Genomic DNA, 22,425 nt, shown 5'->3' with positions numbered 1-22,425 from the left:
CGGGAAAACAATCCGGCACGCAGTTCGAAAAAATTACAATATGATATATATGTAAGTACATATATAGTGTATATTAGTAATTTAAGATTGAATTATTTAAAGCAAGATCCAACTTCGACCGTAATAGGCATTTTAATTTTATAGTATTGATTGTGTTTTCTCACATATGCAGTCTAAAATAAAGGTTCTTAATATTGTTTTTTAAACAGATTTTATATATGTATTTACTTTTGCTAATGGAATTTTTTTAGGTAATTATTCACTTTAGAAGAGACAGCTCTGATGATTTTGACCTTGACATAGTTGTCAAGATCATCGTTACAAAGATAAAAATACGAGAAAAAACTATTTATAAAAAAGCAGAATTTTAAAAGGAAGAAAGTGATGAAACAAAAAGAAAACTGAGAGAACTCAGTAGATTTCTTAAAGCGGCAAAACTTATTGAAGGAATACAGAAACTTAAGGTGACAGTGTCAAAATTTCTGTAAGAACAAAAAAGCATTATTTTTTCAAATTTTTTTTATTCATAACTTTTTATCATGAGACACGATAGTGTCTCGATGCTAAGCCAAGCGCAACGACATTAACAAATAAATAAAATATTCACAGATATATTCTCTTTTATTGCGTTTCTTAAACATTAGATTCATATTCATCGTGCCTTTTATATATCGCAGAACTTTCTTTTTAACGTATTCCACAAATCCTGACTGACACACGTCTGATACCTGCTTAATATACTTATTGAGAGGCATAGATCTGGTCTTGAACATATATTGCACAAGATCCTATTAATTTTCTTACGCTCAATTTCAGAATTCTCTGATACATTCCTTTTTAACAAATCATGTCGAAAATTAATATCCATAGGTGTGGATGCTGGATACAATCTTGCATTTCATATTTTTCTAAAATATTTTTTAAATATGTTGATTGATTTATTGCAATTTCTCCTTTTAAGACACTCTGTACAATAGACATATCTAAAAACTATTTTACTTTTCCTAAATCCTTCATTTTTAATTTTTTCTTTAATAATTTTATATTTTCAATCTCTTTAACATTAGTACTTGCTAATAATAAGTCATTTACAGTAATATAAAAATCTTATATTCTTTAGTCGCTTTAATATAAATACATATTCGTACTTCGAACTAACAAATTTTAATGATAGCATCAAATTATTAAACTTTCGATTCCAATTCTTTGGTGAGCTTTTCAGTCTATATAATGATTTTTCAAGTTTATAAACAGATCCTGGTTGATTAAAACTTTCTGATGGAAAGTAACACATCTTCTCGAATTTCTCTATATAAAAATGCGCTACACACATCTAACTAAAAAATTTGCATATTATATTCATTGCTAAAAATATTCTTACAGATGATAATTTTGTTAGGACTATAAGCATTCAAAAACATCTACATTTATTATGTTTATTGGAAACTCCTAGCAACTAATCTTTCTTTATAGGATATTAACTTATCGCATTCATTTCTTTTACGTCTAAATCCCATCACCATTTTATTGTGTTACAATCTTCCGACTTTTTATTTCCAAGTTTTATTTTCTTCTAAAGCCCTAATTTCTTCTTATATTGCCTTCCATTCATCTGATTCGTTACTCATAGTTTCATCATAGGTTTTAGTTCTTCTTCTTTCAATACAGTCAAGAAATTCAGATAATAATCTTCAAGCTTTGCTGATTTTCTGCGAGTAGTCTTATTTCTTGGATTGTATTTTTATTTTGGGTTTTGTCTTCATTTTTGTCGCAAGAAACATAACTATTTTTTGTACTCTCCTCTTGATCTATTAGAGTTTTGTTTTTAGAATATTTACTTTCATTTCCAGGATTAGTTTCAGGATTGCTGTTTTCAGCAGGATCAACTTTTCTTTTACAAATGCCGTCATATTCGTAGGTTTCATCTGCAGAAAACTGTGTTTTTTTGAACATCTTTTATATATTTTTTATCAGGTAAAAAGATATGATACTCTACTTTATTTGCACTCGAAAAGTGTATTCGATAATCTTTTACATCCTCGCTATAACCGATCAGCTGTTCTTTTCTTCTCTTCGAGTTCTACTTTAGGCGTTTCTCTTTTGGAATTTGAGTATTGTTACTCTTGAACCAAAAGCTTTAAACTCATAGAGATTTATTGATTTTTCAAAGAAAGTTTTATATGGGGTTTTTCCTTTATCTGGATTAGTACCTGTTCTATTTAAGATATAAGCTGCAGAATTTATGACCCCTCTGCCCAAAACTTTACATTCATATTATATATCATTGTACGAGCTGCTTCAACGTCCAATATCCCGTTTAGCCCGACCGTTTTGTTGGAAAATGTTACAGATCTTTGATGCCGGATTCCATGGTGTTCCAGTATTCTTATAATTTTTTGACAAACTCTAAGCCATTGTCCGTTCTCAAAGCTTTTATTTTATAGCTAGTTTCACATTGTGACAATTTAATAAATCTCTGATTTGACTTCATCTCCTGCATTTCATAAAGTATACTCGTACATATTGTACATACAAGTATACATATCGATATGATGAAAAATTGTCCTTTATGAGCAGAAAATATTTAACTCTAAGAGGTCTTCTACATAGCCGCCCTTAAAGAAGTCTTCTGCATAGGACCACAAACGTCTGCATGAACCAAAGCTCGCTTTGCTCTTGAATTGCTTGTGTAAAAAGGCTTTTTGTATTGCTTCCTTGTTGCATAAGATATGCATTTTTCGCATATCTTGCGTCGTCTTCTATGTACTTTATTTCACTTTTTGTTAAAATTTTTTTTATTTGATCCATGTTCTGGTATGCGAATCGACGATGTCATGACGAAAGTCTCTACTTTATCAGCTAGATAGCTTGATGTATCAGAATAATCTTGTTTCGCATTACACAGCAAACTAACATCGTTGTTCCTTGATCCTGATATCTCATTTTCTCTTCTAAAATTTATTCTGTAGAATTTATTAAATCGTTCTGCTATGGCTCTAACTGTACTATTTTTATATAAAATCTCGCAATATTTACTATTTTGTAATAATTAACTAATAATCTTTATTTATTGCATGTCTAACCGAGAACAAATTAAATTCTAGATTTGGCATGTACAGGATGTCTGACAAAATGGTTTTTATGAAATCTGATTCAGTCTAAGCATACAAAATAATAGTTCTTATTTCTTTAACATTTAGTTCCATCACCTATTTTAATTCTTCTGGTTACCTGTCTTTCACTCATTGTCTTGAATATTTTCCTGTCGCTGCACATGTGTTCGCTTGCTCCAGTACTCATAAACCAATCCTCGAAATTGATTGAACTTCAGATTTGTTTTCTGTCTTTATCTTTTTTCGTTTCTTTATCCTTTTCCTTTAACTTCCGAAATCAACAGTTCTCACTTGCATGGACAATCTTTTTACAATAGGTGCAGTTCTTCATATTCATTCTTGAGTCTTTAATTTTTTTTTGACTGTTTGGCTATATGCTTTTGACATATAAAACATTTTATTTTCTTAAAATTTTTATCATCTTTATTATGCCTAAAGCTTCTTTGACTACTGGTACTCGCTAACACATTTGCACTTTCTAATGACTTCATTCTTTCTTCCACCAGTAATCTTGCTGTCAACTCCTCAAGATTTTGATTATCAATAGGTACAGATTCCCAAGCTGACTTAAAATGCTTATATGGTTCAGATAGCGACATTATTACTTTTGTCATCATTATTTATTCTGACAACTCCTTATCTGTTTGTTTTAGTTTATTCCTTATCTCTTCCAACTGTGATATGTATGTTGACATCATCTCTCCAAACTCTAGCATGAAAAATTTTTGTTGAAATAGGTGAACACTTACCATACAACGGATTTCTTATCGTATACTGATTTCAACTTCAACCGCATTTCTTTTGACGTGCTGCATGACAACAAATGGGTTAACAGTCCGTGTTCTATTCGCGTCACCAATATTTCTTGAGTTCTGCGTCCTTTCTGTCCCAATCTGCCTATTTATTTGCTTCAGACGGTCACGGCTGTTGGCTATTCACTATGTCGTATAAATATTATCTTTTTAGAACTGAAGTTTAGAACTTCTAAATTACCCATTTTTTTCCATTTAGTTTGATAACTGGTATTGCAACTTGATCCATCTCATCAATTATTTAAAAACTTACACGTATTATTAACCGCTTTAACTAGCAACAGTCTCTTTAAAATAATTTCAAGAATTTTTGACACACTTCTATTTCTTACGCCTACCACGTCTCTGAGCTTATAACCTGTTAGAATTATAGTTTCGTGGGCGCTTAAGTTAATTTAGAGATTTAATTTAGCAACACTTTTATTCTGAAACTTATAAAAGGCCAACACAAAAGAAGTAAAAAAATTATAAGTTTTTCTTTTTACAAACGGAAAATAGAGCTATAAAAGATGTCAGAACAGTGCTGCTGCACACATATGGAAATTACCATAAATTACCAACAAAAATGAATGAAGTATACGGGTGACAGCCGTTTCGTTGAAGACTTCCGAAACCGACCAATTACCACCGACCGACGTCTTTCCCGCTCATATTGTTAATTGCCAAGCGTCTTCGGAACAATACGAGCGGGACTAACAATCCGTTTATAAGCCGCGAATTGCTAGCAACGACGGCTATTCCGTTCCTGCTCCTGATCCACTCCAACATGTTCCGAATCCTAGCAATCGGCTTAATTGAATGAAAAAGTAGAGAGTACTCTATCACTATCGAGCGTTCTCGACAGCGAATAACCTATAGCTCTCCTATATTTCGCTGCGCCGACGAGAATTTTGGGATAGAGTATATTTTATCCCAAGCATTTTCGGCCGCCGACCAGCCTCCGCTAATTCACACTTGTCACATCGATAAGAATTAGGGAATAGAGAGTACTTTGTCTCCGTTGAGTTTTCTCGACAGTCGGTGGCTAATGCGACAGCATCTGCCTCAATGGTATAATAACTAGAGATGGAGATTTTTTCGCCTCCGAGGGTTCGTGGCCGTCAAAAATTCCGCCGCATAAATTCCCCATTGCATTGAGGACGCTCGCCGGTGTACTGCGCTACGAGAACCACGATTTGCGCTTGATATGTACTTGCATTTGCGTAAACCAATCAGCCATGCGACGCGTTGCGCAGCTGATTGATCGGCTCGCGCCCCGCGCTCCATCCGACACACCAATATTACGTGTGCAGTAAAAGCCGTTTGTGATATTTGCCATGACAGACTGCGAATTGCATTTAATGACACATACACATACATATTTACCGTCACACATACATATAAACACATATTCATTCCGCGTGTGCCACGATACGCGCCTCATCTGTATTTAAACCAGCTTATGCAACTCAAGCGTTACAAACACATTGTACATATCAATATTACCATAAACTGCATTTTTGTTATTATAATAAATGCCTAGTCCATTTAATTTGCATCTCGCTTCCCGCATGAACCTTTTTTGCGTTCCGATTAAGACAGACGAGCTATATTCGTACAAAAGTTAGGTAGTTACATCTTTATTCCTTCTTTTAACTCCATGAGACCTTTAATCTTGTTTCTCTAAATTCCGTGATTTTTAAATTTCTTCAAATTTCTTAATCTCTTTCTTTGTCCATATTTGTTGTTTAAGATTTTTGTCCTTAATATTTTCTTCTATATTTTTCTCTATATCTTTGAGTCTTCTGCTTAAATATAAACACAAATTGGTAGATGATTCTGTTCTTCTACAATCTATTAATCTTCTCTCTTTTGTATTTCTTATTGCATAATTAATTACTAAATTCTCTCCCTTGTTCTTATATACATAAATTCTGCGTTCTCAGTTCCAGTTGTATTTCAAACTATCCTATTTTTCCTTTTCTACTTCTTCCAGCCACTTGTTGCTCTCTGCGTTTATTGTCTTATCCTTTGACTTTCTGCTTATCTCATCCCCATCATTTCTCGCATATAATTGTTCCTTTACTCTTTATCCTAAAATCCATTTTAAATCCTAACATCCCATTAAAATCCCTTCCCCTTCTCATTAAAAGAGTTTCTTTATCATCCTACTATTAAAGTTATAATCTCTTTTATAATTTTAGCTATTCCTTGCTTATTGTATACTTAATTTTTATTTGTCTTTTCCTATGATTACTCTCGTCACTTTTACTCTTTCCGTTTTTGTTTTTTCTATTTTACTCTCGTTCTTTTCCTTAATATTCTTTACTTCTGTGATAATTCCTCCCATTGCTTTTCCTTTGATGCTCTTTCTCTCCCTCCTTTCCCTCCCCCCTTTCTCTCTCTCTCTCTCTCTCTCTCTCTCTCGACTATTTCAATTATGTTCCTAATATAAATTCGGAATTGTGTATCTTTGTCGCCCAATCCTGCAACATTCCCAAAATCAATTTAATTTTTATTTTTCGAATTTGGCTTCTTTCGTCTTTATGTTTTCTTATGTTTCATGTAGCTGTGTTTGCTTTTTTTTATCCTTTATATTTCCGCCTCCTCTTCTTTACTCCGTCATTTCCCGCTGATTCTGGCGGAACAGCCCTATGAGCTCTAATTCGCTCTGTTTGGGCCTGATAAGACTTCTTGTTAGCAGAGCGTGGTTGGATGGGTTGAGCCAGTAATTAAGTAAAAACTTATAAATGAACGTAATTTATTGAAAAGTAAATTTTATAATCCGCGAGCGTGCTGTCCTCTCATTTCGGAATTCAAGCAGAGACTGCAAGAGAGAGATCACTTAAACGGATATCGGTTAATTACGATGAGAGTCGAAGTTTTCCGAGCCGCGCTTGAGTCGAGTACAGTACAGTCACGCATAAAAGTATTGGTCTGTACACTCGAGTACAGAAACGCGCTGAACTCAAATACTTGTATTCTCAATACTGCCGCCGTTCAAGCGTTTCTCGTGAATCGTTATAATGTTTAACTTATTACATATGCTTTTGAAACGATCTCGCGGCAACGCCTTTGTGAATATGTCCGCGCGTTGATTTTCGGACGGAACGTACTCGACTATAATCTCCTTCTCATTTACTTTTTCGCGAACGAAGTGAAAATGGATGTCGATATGTTTCGTTCTTTTATGAAATACCGGGTTCCTGACTAACTGAATTGCACTTTGGTTATCGACGTATAGAGTTGTTTCTTTGTCGCAAGGATATCCGATGTCGGATAACAACTTCCTAATCCAAATCGCTTCTCGTGTTGCTGTTGATGCTGCCACGTATTCGGCTTCCGTGGTACTTAACGTCACCAGTCGTTGCCGCTGCGACGACCACGTGACAGCTCCGTTTGCGAGACAGAAAACGTATCCTGTCGTGGATCTTCGCGTCTCGATATCTCCGGCGTAATCGGCGTCTGAGAAACCTATCAATTCTACATTGCTGCCGCCGCTTGAGTATTCGATACCGTAGTCGATTGTGCTTTTTAGATACGCGAATATTCGCTTTACTGCTCGCCAGTGCGCAGCATTATGATTGCTCAAATACTTGCTCACGGAGTTTACCGCGAACGCGATGTCCGGTCTCGATACAGCAGCTAAAAAGACTAGCGACCCGACTGCTTCGCGATACGGCACACTGCTGGATTTTTCGTCGTTCTCCTCGCTAGGAGATAGTGCTGCGTGCGGATCTGCTGGCACATTTGCTGGTTTCGCTTCCGCCATTCCGAACTTTTCAATTATTTTCCGCGTGTATTCGCTCTGATGAATAATTAGCCGTTTATTTCTTTTATCGCGTTCGATTTGCAACCCGACGAAAACATTTGAATCCTCGACCGTTATTTTAAACGTTTCGCTCAGTCGTTGAATTATTTTCTTAAGCGTCTCTACGTTTTTTGAGGCTACTAGCCCATCATCGACGAACAGCGCCAGATACACTTCGTCGTTTTTGTATTTCCCGGTAAACACGCACTTATCCGCATCGCACTCTTTTAGATTGAACTCACTCAGAAAACTTGTGAACCTCAGGTTCCAACACCTTGGAGCCTGCTTTAGACCGTAGAGGGACCTTTGGAGCTTGCACACGACATTTCTTGGATCTTCTTCTATCTTCAATCCTTCCGGAATTTGCATGAAGATTGTCTCTTCCAATTTTCCGTACAAGAATGCGGTTTGGACGTCAAACTGCATTACTTCAAGATTTTTCGAGGTGATTATTGCTAGCAGTATTCTCAACGAATCGTACCTTACAACTGGAGAGAATGTTTCGTTGAAGTCGATCCCCCTTCTTTGCATGAAGCCTCTCGCACACAACCGTGCCTTGAATCGATGCAGCTTCCCGTCGGCATCTTTTTTCACCCGAAAAACCCATTTCGAGTCGATTAGCTTCATTTCCGGCGTCCTTTTTTCGAGTTTCCAAGTGCTACTTTCTTCGTGAGCTTGAAGTTCGTCTTGAATAGCACTCGCCCACTGCGCGGCTTCGGTGCTATTCTTCGCTTCTTCATATGTTTGTGGTACGATGTACTCGGCCACATATGCATCATGCCGGTACCTACTCGGTACTTGAATTGTCGAGCGATTTCTTAGAGCTCTTTGATTTTCCAGGTCCGACGTATCCTCTTGTTCGCAGGCCTCTTGTTCGTTTTCCACTTCTGCTTGTTCTTGGCCGATGCCCCCGTTCTCTTCTTCGTTCTCGGCTTTTGGTAGTGGAAGTATTATTTCATTTTCTTCCTCCATTGGATTCGTTTCCGCCAGAGGTTTGCCGACTTTCTCATTAAATATGACATTGCGAGCTACACTGACCCTTTTCGTTTTCGGATTGTATACTCGGTAATTCGTCGATTCTTCCGTGTAACCAACGAAGATCTGTTTACTCGCTCGAGCATCGAATTTCTGCGTAAACTGTTTGGGAGTGTGCACGTACGCGTCTGAGCCGAAGATTCGAAGATGCTTCAGATTTGGGACTTTCCCAGTCCACGCTTCGTACGGTGTTACTGTACCAGTCGTCCACACGGTTCGATTAAGAACGTATACTGCACAATTTACCGCTTCTGCCCATAGAGTCAGTGGTAGACTCTTCGCGATTAACATCGTTCGCGCACTTTCGACTATCGTCCGATTGTCGCGTTCGGCTCTCCCGTTTTGCTCCGGATTGTACGGTGCCGTTTTCTCCTGATGGATTCCACATTTCTCGAGATATTCGTTCATTTCTTTGTTAAGGAATTCCCGACCATTATCCGAACGAAGCGTTTTTATTTTTCGACCGAATTTGTTCTCTATCATTTTTTCAAAAATTTTGAATTTCAGGTGAACCTCGGATTTCTTCTTCATAAAGTATACGTGTCGGTATCCGGTCGCTTCGTCCTTGAAGGTTAGAAAGTATCTTGATCCACCCACAGAGTTCGTTGACATCGGCCCGCAGACATCAGAGTGAATTTTTTCTCCGGGTTTAATTTTCGTGTTTCGCTCCACTTTCTTATTGAATGGCAGTCTGTGCAATTTCCCCATTTGACACGGTTCACAGAAAACGTCATTTTTGTCCGTAAACGATACTCCACTTACAAGTCCTTTTTTCGCTAATTCGCGAATCGCGCGCTTTCCGACGTGTCCTAGTCGTTCATGCCACACGGTTAAGTTTGTTGTAGCTATGTTCGCTTCTTCGACGCTCCCTTGTTTCGTGACCTTGAAGATCATGCGATACACGTCGTTGCCTTGCTTTGCACCTATCGCGAGCACCTTGCCATCACGCACAACTTCGGCGTAATTATTTTTGAATTGCACGCCGAATCCTTTCTTTGTGCACATTCCGACCGAGAATAAATTTTTGCGCAATTTCGGCACGTGTAACACTTTTTCAATTCGTGCGTCTTGCCAAACACCGTCGATGAGCCTTTTGATTCGCACCGTGCCTTCGCCGGCGACATTGCAGATTTGATTATCACCGAGTGATATCGTTGCGCCAGTACCATCTGTTTTGTAGTCAGTCAACCAGTCGCGTCGGTAAGTTAGGTGCCTCGATGCACCGCTGTCGATCAGCCAGACATCGCTTGGATCGGCCGTCATTATGTGACTTTGTGTCCAGAGCTTACTTGCGTTTCCCGCGCTTTTCAAGATCGATTTGTCCGAACTTTTACCTGATTCGACTACAAATGCGCAGTCACGAGGTTTGTTGCCGTCATCTCGTAGCTTCCGCTTGTTTCGACATTGTCTCGCGATATGTCCCATCTCTTGACATTTGTAGCACTGCACTTCCTTCGTTTCCTTTTTATTTTCGGGTTTTTTGTTCTTAGCACCTTTTGTTTCTTTGGTGCTTCGATTTTTGGCTGTCGCGGTCAGTGCTTCCGACTTCTCTTCGTCACCGTTGAGCCTGGTATCCTCTCTGATCAGCCTTTCTTGTAGATTATCGAGAGTCTGTCGTTCTGGGTCCACACTGTCCCAGGCGACCTGCAATGTACTGAACTTTGTAGTCAAGCTTGAGAGAATTTTCGCTATAATTGTGGCGTCCGATACGTTCTCTCCGATGTCCTTAAGTTGACACGCCATGTTTGTCACCCTGGCTACGTGCTGAGTCGCCGTGTCCGATTCGCTCATCCGATAAGCATGAAATTTCTGCAGCAGACCCAGCTTGTTTGTCACTGTCTTTTGTTCATGAATCAAACATAGTTTGTCCCACATTTCTTTTGCGGAAGTACACGAGAGCACACACACTTGTTGAGTCTCGTCGAGATTCGACAGGATTATAAATCTCGCCGTTGCATCGTCTTTCACGTTTCTCTTCACCTCGGCCGCTTGTCCTTCTCCCTCGGCAGGCTCTGCTCTTGTGCCATCAACGACATCAAGAACGTCGTTCATTACGAATAACGCATTTACTTGAGCTTTCCAGCCCTGGAAATTCGTACCGTCGAATGGCTTTATGCTTTTTACGGAGATGCCGACTGACATCGCGGATTTGAGTTTTTCAACTTGCACGCTTCCGACACGTTAACTTTCAGCACTTGAACAATGGCCAACTTCCGTTTTGCGCCACGTGATACTCGCCGAAGATTCGCTCAACACTCACGCAGTTTAGTTGACCGTTAACTGGGCCCATAACCTGATAAGACTTCTTGTTAGCAGAGCGTGGTTGGATGGGTTGAGCCAGTAATTAAGTAGAAACTTATAAATGAACGTAATTTATTGAAAAGTAAATTTTATAATCCGCGAGCGTGCTGTCCTCTCATTTCGGAATTCAAGCAGAGACTGCGAGAGAGATCACTTTAAACGGATATCGGTTAATTACGATGAGAGTCGAAGTTTTCCGAGCCGCGCTTGAGTCGAGTACAGTACAGTCACGCATAAAAGTATTGGTCTGTACACTCGAGTACAGAAACGCGCTGAACTCAAATACTTGTATTCTCAATAGGGCCTATACAGCTCTGTCTGCTCTAAAAATTTTATTTTTTTAAGTCTTTCTCTCTCTTCCAGACAAACTTTCTCTTATTAACTTATAGTTTTTTGTAATCAATCTTTATCTTAATTCTTTTGCTTTTTTCAACTTCTGTTATCATGCGTAATATCTTTTTGCCTCTCTTTCTAGGTTAGGTTGTTGTCCATAAATACGTCTTTATCTTTTAAGTTCTTTTTTTTTATTATTATTCCTCTCTCTTACTTTTTATTTTTAAGCTTTGCTGTTACTATTTTTGCTGTTACTATTTTGTTCCTCTCCTCATCTAGAACGCTTCTTTTATGTTCACCTCACATTCGTTCATTTTCCACTGCCATCTCTTGCGTACTTCTTTTTGTTATTTCTTAGCCTTTTATTATAATGTCCTTTTTTTCTTTTTTCTCTCTCGCTTTTTCTGCTATTTCTAATTTTTTTTCTTGTAATTTCTTATTTATTCCATCTTCCATCAACACATTTTTTATTTTGTTCTCCACCTCCGTAGTTCTTCCTTCCCGTCACTCTTCTTTCTTTCTTCATTCGTCCTTGAGTTCTTTGTTTCTTTTTTTATATTTCTCAACTCTTCTTTTACGTCTCTTATAAACTCCTAAACTTCATGTTTTTATATTCTCCTTTGATGGTGCTTCTTTTTCTTTGTAGGATTTTCCTTTTTTTGTAGGTAATCTTATGACTTTCCTTGTGACTTTCAAATTTTCCTAAGAATTCGCTTTCTGTTTCTATTCTATCTTCAGTTTTATTTCTTCCTTTCTTGCTTGATGTTCCCTTGCTTTCAACTTTCGGCTTTGCAATTAAATGGTTCAAGATTATTTTACCTTTGTTACTTCCTTCCTTTTTCTCCTTTTTTCCCTATATTCCTCTATTCGTACATTTGTCATTTTCTAGATTATTCATTAATTTTCCAATGTGTATTGATCAGTTAATTCGTGTCTTATCGATTTTGCTTTATCATTAGATGTTCTGATAATTCCAAACACCTTCTTCTTTTGCGTCTCTACTTTTTTATCTTCGCACTTGATAAAATTCCGAACTCAATTATTTTTTATACTGTGTATTAACTAACCTCTTTTAATTTCCTTCTTGCCTTTCACGTCTTTATTCTTTGTGGCTTCTCACTTTTTGTATTTTTACATGTCTATCCTTTGGCCCGCTATTCTATTTCTTTTTCTGTCTAATCTAAGATTTTCCAATTACACGTGTCACCTTGCTATCTTGCAATCCCCTAGTCACCTGTGTGGTTATTTATTGATTATCGAACACAAAGAGAGTTTTCAATGTACCTATTTGATAAGTATTTTTGACTGCAAATGTTGATTTATTAAAAAATACATTTTAATATGGTTTGCAAGAATTTTCTAAATGTATTTTTCTTGCTTTTGACGTCACAATCCAACACAGCTGCAATAGGCATGAGCCGTAAAAAAAACTACTTCTAAAAAAACTGATTTAAAGGCATTTTTTAATGTTATTTTGTCAGTCTTTTAAAAACTAGACAATTTTTTTTTGAAAAAATAATTATTCAAGATAATAATATTTCAAGTAATCATGATGGATCATTTTGTATTATGGTGATATATATTACATTTTTTTATAGGTTCTTCGCCTTCTGGCCATTCTTTATCCATTGAACATGAATCAAGCAACGCAAGAAACGAACTGAGGGAAATTCAAGCAAAACAGTGTATTAAAAAGAAGCAAGCCACCGTGAGTCCAATAAATGTACAGTAATTTTTTATTATTTATGACAATAAGTTTATATATATATCTAATGTTATTCTTTTTATTATTTGCGATACTTTTTAATATTCCTTCCCTTTGTTAATATGATGTTAGGAAGAATTGAAAGATAAAGAATAAAATCTTGATAGACAATTTATAATTGAAATATTATACACATACAGATTGGCCCATCGAAAATGAAACAGACTGAATAATTCCTACAAAAATAATTTTTTGAAAAAATGCAAAAATAAGTCGATATATATTGAAAGGGGGACATCTTTTGACGAACTCGTATAATTCTTATCTTCAACTTCGAAGTTAAACCAAAACTTACTCCATTAGTAGGGGCGCCAATCCCTAAAAGATTTCAAATTGGAAGGGGGATTGAATGATACATTACATTAGAAAAGTTTTTCAATTTTTTACATTCCTATGTTTGATTTTTTAAATTCAATTAATTCGTTTAGAAGATACAAAGTGTTAAATTTAAAACAAATAAATTTTCAAACTTTTTTCTATATTATCTATAGAATCAATCTACAATGAGATCGATTGTTGAAAAAGTGGCCAAAAATGAAAGATTATATCATTACGAAAATCTGAATTTATAAGTTTTTTGGATCGTTAAACACGATTCTGATCTCAGAATTAAGAATTTAAAAATGACGGATTTGGTTTTAAAATTGTCTAATACGCGTAATAATTGGTTTCAAAGAGGTTTTTTTGAATTACTGATTCCGATTTTGACATAAAAAATAATTAATGTAGGATAGAGTATTATGAGCACTTTAAGGAAACATTTTGATATCTAGCATACTGAAGAATTAAAAGATCTTATGTACATTTGATTTGTTGATTTACGTATTTTAATATTGAAATTGATTCTTTTAATGCAAATATTGGTACTCATATTACTCTCTAGGTAGAATAATATGAGCATTCTTAGGAGTAATATAAGCATAGGAATTTTTTTATAAGAAATTATGTAGAAATAAAAGATTGAAATATATATAAATATATATATGAAATATTTTGTTAGAATAAATACCAATCAAATATTTGGTTAATATAACCAAAAATAATGTAATTTTACAAATATTTAATAGTAAGTAATATCAAATGATAACAGTTTGGTAATACTTATTAAATATTTGTAAAAGCGACATTATTTTTGGTTATTTTAACCAAACATTTGATTGGTATTATTTTACCATACATTTATTAGCTATTATCAGACTCTGAAGTCCATGCCAGGCTGTGCCAGGCAACGCGCACTTTTTTCCCCTCCCTGCGCACTCCCCCTCCCCACCGCCGCCGCTGCCGCTCGAGTGTGGGCCATCTTATGAATTCGCGCGGCGCGAACTTAACCGCATATTGGCTTAGACATTTCCTTTTCTAATTTGAAAACTATAGCAAGTATCTCAAAATGGTATAAGAATTTTTTGTTCTCTTTGATCCGCTCCCAATGGCCTCGACCCATCTTACGAGATACCCTGTATATACGATCAGGAGTGAACTGAGATGAGCGAAGTACTTTCTCATAATTATTTTGTAATTCTGTTACATTATATTTGTTGAAACTGGTTGCTCTAGATAGGCTCGTATTTTCCGGTTTTTGCAACGAAAATTTTTTGTGCTTCTTCACAAAACTTTTCATCCAGTCTAGTCCAGCAATGCAGTTATTCAGCCACTTAGAGGGATATTTATTTAAAGTTACGACATATTCATATGGTAGAATTCTGGCTTGGTGATATGTCAAGTCATAATTAATTTTAGAACTTTTCAATAAATAACTTTCTAATATTTCTTCTTCGGCATTTGTAACCATCTGGTTAACCGAAAATTTTGAAGAACATTCTTTGCTTTTTAATTTTTTATTATTTTTTTATAATTTTTTATAATTTTTTATAATTTTTTAAACGATAAAATAATGTGTTCGGTTTTATATTATAGGCACTTGCAGCTGCTCTAAGCGTCATAGTTTTATTTATTACTTGTAGTATAGCATTCTTAATGTCTTCTACATTAATATCACTTAATAATTTTTCTCTTATAAATACGCACCAGTTTTACCTAAAATAATAAACAAATTAAATAATAAAACACTTAAATAATTATTGCTTTTTATACATAACATAAAGACATAAATATTAGAATCTATTACAGAATATGGATCTGATATCGTGGTTTAATCTCTTGAATTATCCGATCTCATCATCGAATTCTCACGACGTGCTAGTGCTGTGTTCGATAATGAGGTCGAACAATCAAAGAGATTAAAAAAAATCATGTCAGATATTTCAGGTTCTACTGTACAAATTATAGGTTATAGGCACCTGTGTGAAGCTGGCCCCCCAATATTCAAAAATCGATTTTTTTTTTTGCATTCGTTTGCTCATCGTTTGTTCACGAATGCCTCGTTGACATTTTCGTTTGTTCTCCTTTAGTTTGAAAGTTGTGCGCAATTTAATTTTGGGATACTTCTTGGATTTTTGAAAATTCCGCACTTCCGATTCCTTTGAGAAACAAACAATTTAAAGAGATACAAACGGGTATAAACAATGCTCTTTCGAATGGCTCTAGCCACACTGTCAAAAAATTACATGTAAAACAATTATAAAGGATAATTTTGGGACCAACTATTAAGGATGTATATTTTCACATTTAAGTAAAGTTATAACTTACAAATAAAACTTTTCTTTTTTAGTTATAGTAATTAAACGATTTGCAAAAGTAAGTTTACAATTGAAATTAATTGTATAGAATTATTTATACATAATCCCTCATCAAATTACGATTTTCTTAAGTTGTGTTGTCCATGTGAACGTAAAAATATTAATATATTACTATTGTGTTATATAGAATATTATAAAAATTTGTACATTTACATAAAAACTATACTAAAAATATACTATTGTTATTATAATTTTCCATCTATAATAAATATATATTTACACAATTACAAGTAAAAATATTAATATTTGTAAAATTGCACAATCTTATATATTATATTATATTTCCATTAGATAAATTTTGTAATTTTTACACGTATTACTTATGTAATATTACCATTTTTACAGCGTTGCATTTAGCGATATCTTAAAATTAGGCACTGGTAAAGAGTACATATATAGCAGGATATGTAATATGAAAAATGTCCTCATGCCAAATTAGCCTTGCCGTCGATTGTTAGGACTCTATAAAAGAAAAATTTTTACCAAGTTTTAACTCATTATCTTCACTGTTGCGAAAAAATCAATAAATCAGGCTACCACTAATGAGTAAATTAAAAGTAAATAAAAGTTGTTAGAAATTGAATTGAAAACGTGCTGATAATGCTTAGATAAACAATTTATTGTTGCTTCTCAGATCATGACAAGAATCTGTTCTAGTTTGTTTGGGTGTTCTTTTCTCGTCAGCACCGCCTGTTGCGTGGTAGTATTCTCTTGTTATGGAGACAGCGGAACTCTTCTGCAAATGTTTCACGTTGCACAAGTCGAGCGATAGTTTTTTCAGCAATTTCAAGCTCTTTCTTTTCTAGAGAACCTCTGAAGACAGTTAAAGTCACGGACGCCGCTTTTAGCTCCGGTAACTCTTCATCAGGCTCCTGGTTAGTTGCGGATTTGGATCTTTTAACCATTATGGGCCATGCTATCAAAGGTTGTTCTCCTGTAGATTCTCTACTCTTACTTTTCTTGAAAGCAGGTTAGCGAGATTTTTTTCAGATGGTACATACTGTCATAAAGCCTCCTCTGTGAGATTTTGAATCTTTGTCACCCTGTTGGGGTGCGATGAAAATCTTGAGATCGTAGAGTTGCCTTTGAATCCATCCCAGAGTAATTGTACTATCGCTCCATAGTCGTACTTTGCCTATGTTACCTCCGCAAGCTATCCCAACATTGTTGTACAACTGAGAGAGGAGTAGCGCTGCCTCTAACTCTAGGCGTGGTAGAGATATAGTTCTAAGTGGTACCACTTTCGATTTAGCACAGATTATGTGCGACTGAATGTTACTTCGGTACTAACTGAATTTATACAAGCGTCAAACGCGCTCTTCGAGGCATCACCAAAACCATACAGATCCACTCTGTGTTCTCACGATTACTTGGATTCGAGTTCCTGGATATATTGAGCTTGCCAAGGCCTGACAAAGATTCATAGTATTTTTTCTACGTAGCTCTAAGATCGGGTGGGAATTCCTGATCTCATTCGATTTCCTGCTTCTATATCTATTGCATAAGGAGCTTGCCAGTAATGAGTATCGGGCCTATCAAACTGAGAGGATCGTAAATCTGTGCTATCTTAGAGAGCACATTTCTTTTCGTGCATGCGTATCGATCTTTGATACGTTTGGCTTGTACTCATCGGAAATCGCGTTCCAATGAAGTCCCAAAGTTTTGAATGCTTCTTCCTTATTAATGATAAGCAAGTCGTCAATGTTCTTCTTCAAGTGCTGTATAATTCTAGAATCATTTGATCTCCATTTTCTTAGCGGGAATTGTCTATGCATAAGCAATTCTGACATTTTTCTTTGTAATTCGGTTACGTATTCCAACGTGAGAACCTCTCGTTAAGAAGTCATCCATATATGAATCTCCGAATACTGTTTTCGCTGCTCTTGGGAACTCATGACAGTAAGTCTTGGCTAACTCTCTTATGCACCGCATGGCCAGAAACGGAGCACAGGCTGTTCCATAAATAACTGTATTTAACTGAAAGATCTGTATGAGCTGATTTCGATCAAACCTCTATAATGCGTTGGAATCGGCGGTCTTGAGGTTCAACTATAATTTGACGGAACACTGTCATGTCCGCCGTTAAAACAACTGTGCATTCTAAATCTGATTATGATTCTTTTAAATCCTGCTGAAGATTAGGATCTGGCATGAATTTATCATTCAGTGATGTATTGAATGTAGTCTTTGCTGATGCATCGAAAACAACCCTTAATTTCGTTGTCTAGACGTATTACTAGCTGATGAGGGATGAAATAGACATTTGAAGACTGAAATTCTTCGTAATTTGAAAGATATGACATTTGATTCTTATTCAAATAGTCTTGCATAAACAAAGTATAATCGTTCTTCAGTTTTGTATTTTTATCCAGCCTTCTTTCCAATGACTTGAATCTTTCAAACACTTTCTGCTTTGATTCTCTCAGCATAACATCTTGCCGCATGGGTAAACGTATGATGAATCGGCCGTTTTGATCTTGATTGACTATATTGGAGAAATACCTTTCGCAATCCTTTTCTTCTTTAGATTGTAACTGATTTTCAGACTCTGTTTCTTGTATCCAGAACCTTTTGTTGATCATGTTTCATAAATTTTTATTCGTTACCAAATTGCAAGGATTCGTAATTGCGACATCTTCGTTTATCTCTCCGATTATTAATCCGAGATGTGTATTTTGCATGGTTGATTCTCGCGTCGCTTCTTCGGCGCGCCGATTAACAGCTTTCAGTAAACACTTGCTCCAATTAAAATTTCAATAGGGCTTGGAATGTTACATCGGGATCTGCTAATTGAGCATCCCTTGGAACGTAGATTTTTGCTATATCTATCTTTGTTTGTGGCAACTGTTCTGTGATCCTCGGAAGTAGCAGACATTTCATCTCGGTTGTGTAATCGCTGTATTTTGATTTAAGTTGTATGCGAGTCACCTGGTTCGTACTTGCTTTTACCTGATCGATAGCATTGATGTGCTTCTTATCACTTGTACAAGGCAGTTTTAATTTTTTGAGCAAATTCGTGATGATGAGATTTAACTGCGAACCTGGATCCAACAATTCACGGTATATTTGTTGATTACCGTTGGAGTCACGTATACTTGCGCTGTTGATAACACTCTAGGTGTCTTATTGTTTACGTTGTAAATATTCATTACTGCGGAATCTCTTTCTTTGATTCCCTCGTCTTCTTCCACCTGAACATGTGTACGATTGAATTATTCTTTGAATTCACTTGAGTAGTGAGTTCCTCTTTTTCTATGTGGGGAAGCATATTATGTTTTTTGTCACATTTTTTACGAGCTTTTTGGAAGAGCTTTTGTAATCCCGTCCGAAATGTCCTGGCGTAAAACAATTAATGCGTAATCTCTTTTTGATTACATCTTTCATTCTTTCAGTCGCCGAAAGCTTCAATAGTTCTTCGCATTTGTAAATCGGATGATCGCCGTTAATATTTGCAATTCATTCTTGTAGTTGATAGAACGATCTTTCTCTCGCTCTTCTCCTTCTTTGCTTCATTCTTCTATAACTGTTTTCCATTACTCACCACCTTTGACCTTTCTTACTCAAGTACTCGAATTGTATGGCACCGATCATTAAGAAATTTGAGAAATTCTGTTAAAGTCGATATGTTTTCTAGTGTTCGATCCTTGATCATATCCTGCCAATCATGTTGCTTAATGAAATCGAGTTTCTTCTTTGTTAAATTATGACCATTTCTCAGTAACTAACAGGCTGTGCGAGCGCCCTGAGGGACGATATATGTATCTGGATATGCCAAATAAATTATCGAATCGAATCTGTTTTTTTATCCTTTGTAATGACTGGAAACTCTAGCAGTTCATCTACATATATCTGGATCATTATTTTGTCGTATTACGTCTCCTTCAAGAATGTCCATGCATTCTCGTAATTTTTATTTGAGATTTTAAAACTTTGTATTACGCTACGAGCTTCTCCTTGAAATACGCCTATTAAATATTGATGCTTTTGCATTGTTGTGAGTCCTAGATCTTGATGAATTATTATTTTGAAACTGTCCTTGAAAAACATCCATTCGTATATTCGCCATTGAATTCTGGTAAATTAATCACGGGCAGTTTCAGCCTACTTCGCTCTACATTTTGAATCCTAGAACTACTTTGTATAGAGTTCTGTTTTTTGCAATTCTGACTGTGTATGTCGATGGTTATCTATAATTTCTTGTGCCCTTGCTGCTGCTCTGTAATATCTTTCTTCGAATAGTTTTCTTTCTATTTCATTTTCTGTATTCTCTTCTTCTGCGTTTTCAGCTACCTCTATCTCATTTATTTCATCTGGTACGATTTCGAATCGAGAAAAGGCTTCTTCCAACTTCTTTAACCTCACCTGCGCTTCTGATACGGAAACAGTGTCATTTTCGTCAAAAAAATGCTATATTCGCGTGATCTGCCCTTTTATTCGGACTCGTTGTTGCTTCAATTTAGCTAATTGCCTCGTCGTTATGATAGTACGAGGTGTGTACAAAAAATTCGTGCACTGAATTTTATTCTGCCGATGTGATGACGCTGTAAGCTTGTATAGTGGTGCAATGTCTCGGGAGAAATGTCATGTGTCCTTAGGAAAAGTTAGACCACAGTCGAGTGAGATCTCTGTTTTTCGTGTCTATTTTTATTAATGTACTTTTAGTCGTGTTGGCGAAATGGAGCGAGACGTTTTAACCGAGTAAAGAACCAACATCAAATTTCTTGTAACTTGGTAAAAACGATCAGGAAATTCTTCAAATGGTGTATGGTGAGTCTGCCATGAAGCGTAGAACTGTGTATAAATGAATGGACTGATTCAAGGAGGGAACGGAGAGCGTCAATGACGACGCACAAGCAGGGCGCTTTTCAACATCATTTTTTTTTATATTCGTGGAGTTGTTCATCATGAATATGTTCCAGAAGGTGAATCTGTTAATGCAAAATTCTATGTTGAAGTCTTAAAGCGTCTGCGTGAACGTGTGCGACATACGAGCTCGTATACGGCTCGAATTATGGGAGGAGAACGCATGGATTCTGCATCAGACAATGCACCTTCGCATATCGCGTTCGTTACGCGCGAGATTTTGGCCAAAAACAATATCACTACTATAAACCATCTTCCCTATTCATCTGATTTAGCACCCTGTGACTTCTACTTGTTCCCTAAACTAAAAAATATCATGCGGGGTGAATATTTTGTGGCTGTTGATACCATAAAATGGGAAACGACGAAGCTCCTAAAGGAACAAAGGAAGATATGCTTTCAGCAATGGCAGAAGCATTGGACCAAGTATTCTGTGAAGGGAAGAATACTTCGAGGGTGACCATATTCCCGTTACAGAATAATTTAATTTGGATTTTTGGTGAACCGAGTGCACGAACTTTTTGTACACACCTCTTAATAGAAGGAATGAAAGGAAATTAAGCGACTCACTAACTGACTTTTCTCGAATATTCTGTCTATTGCGTGTACGTACTTACTGGATCCGCACTATCTCTTTTGATGTTTTTCGCTCTTTTTGGAATTCACGCCTCACGTTATTACGCTAAATGTTAGAGATTGAATTGAAAATGTGCTGATAATGCTTAGATAAACAATGTATTGTTGCTTCTCAGACCATGACAAAAATCTATCTAATTTGTTCGGGCGTCCTTCTCTCGTCAGCGCCGCCCTGCGACTCACAATATTACTACCGACCGCAGTTCATCATCTCGAACAAAAGTCATTTATGTAAGTGGTGGTGAAAATTTTTATGTGAGCTCTGAGTTAATCAGCAATATTATATAATAGCATATATTATATTGAACGAAAAGTATTTGTATGTCGATATGTAGATATTAATATATGAATGCATATATGTGTACATAATATGCATTATAAATAAATAATTATATGTAAAACTCACGTACAAGGGCGCACACACAGTGCCTTTTGTTGTGTCAATATTATATTTTTATTTTGATTATCATTTTTACGTTTGTGCGAATATTGTGCACCTAATAAAAAGACGTCGGTCTATACCCATTGTTAGTATCCAGATGTCTACATTTATTCTTACACCGCTGCGTTAATTTATAGACATCTCAATTTTAAGGATATATTTATATTTTTATATTCATATATATATCGATAACAGTTTTAAAAAATTGTATATAATTCTTTGGCGGATTATGTATAAACATTTCTATAAAATTAATTTTAATTGTAAATTTACTTCTGCAAATCATTTAATCACTACAGCTAAAAAAGAAAAGTTTTATTTGTAAGTTATAACTTTACTTAAATGGGTAATTCTTTTACAAACCGAACGGATTTTGATGAAAATTAATCGGCATCTCTTCGATTTGACTGAAACTTTTTTTACGGATTCTATGTCGAAAAAAAAGAGATACGTGTCCGAGGAATTTTTTTTTATTTGCATATTTTCGATAATACAAGTGATCGAACATTTGAGAATGGCAAGTTTTTTGGCTTGGAGACTCATTTTCATAAATCCATAGGTCCGAATCTTTAAGAGCTACAAAATTTTCACCAATTGCACTTTTGTAGCTGAAGGACTGAACTGTAAGAAAAAAATTTT

The 22,425-nt window shown here is 35.8% G+C and overlaps 1 protein-coding gene across 4 annotated transcripts in view; it reads left to right on the top strand.

Moving 5' to 3' along the window:
- The window catches only part of LOC108751575 (tyrosine-protein kinase PR2), a 350,659-nt gene that overhangs the window by 191,019 nt on the left and 137,215 nt on the right, over positions 1-22,425 (top strand). For 3 of the 4 annotated variants that reach the window (XM_018491812.1, XM_018491815.1, XM_018491813.1), the window contains one exon: positions 12,983-13,107. In XM_018491812.1, the coding sequence (XP_018347314.1) occupies positions 12,983-13,107 (125 nt within the window). The remainder of the gene's footprint in view (positions 1-12,982; positions 13,108-22,425) is intronic. The other variant, XM_018491814.1, reaches the window with a different exon arrangement.

This window comes from Trachymyrmex septentrionalis, unplaced genomic scaffold (assembly GCF_001594115.1).
Source record: "Trachymyrmex septentrionalis isolate Tsep2-gDNA-1 unplaced genomic scaffold, Tsep1.0 scaffold5, whole genome shotgun sequence".
Lineage (NCBI taxonomy): Eukaryota > Metazoa > Arthropoda > Insecta > Hymenoptera > Formicidae > Trachymyrmex > Trachymyrmex septentrionalis.
The sequence above is the reverse complement of the archived record's forward strand: the minus strand, read 5'-3'. Positions and strand labels throughout refer to the sequence as shown.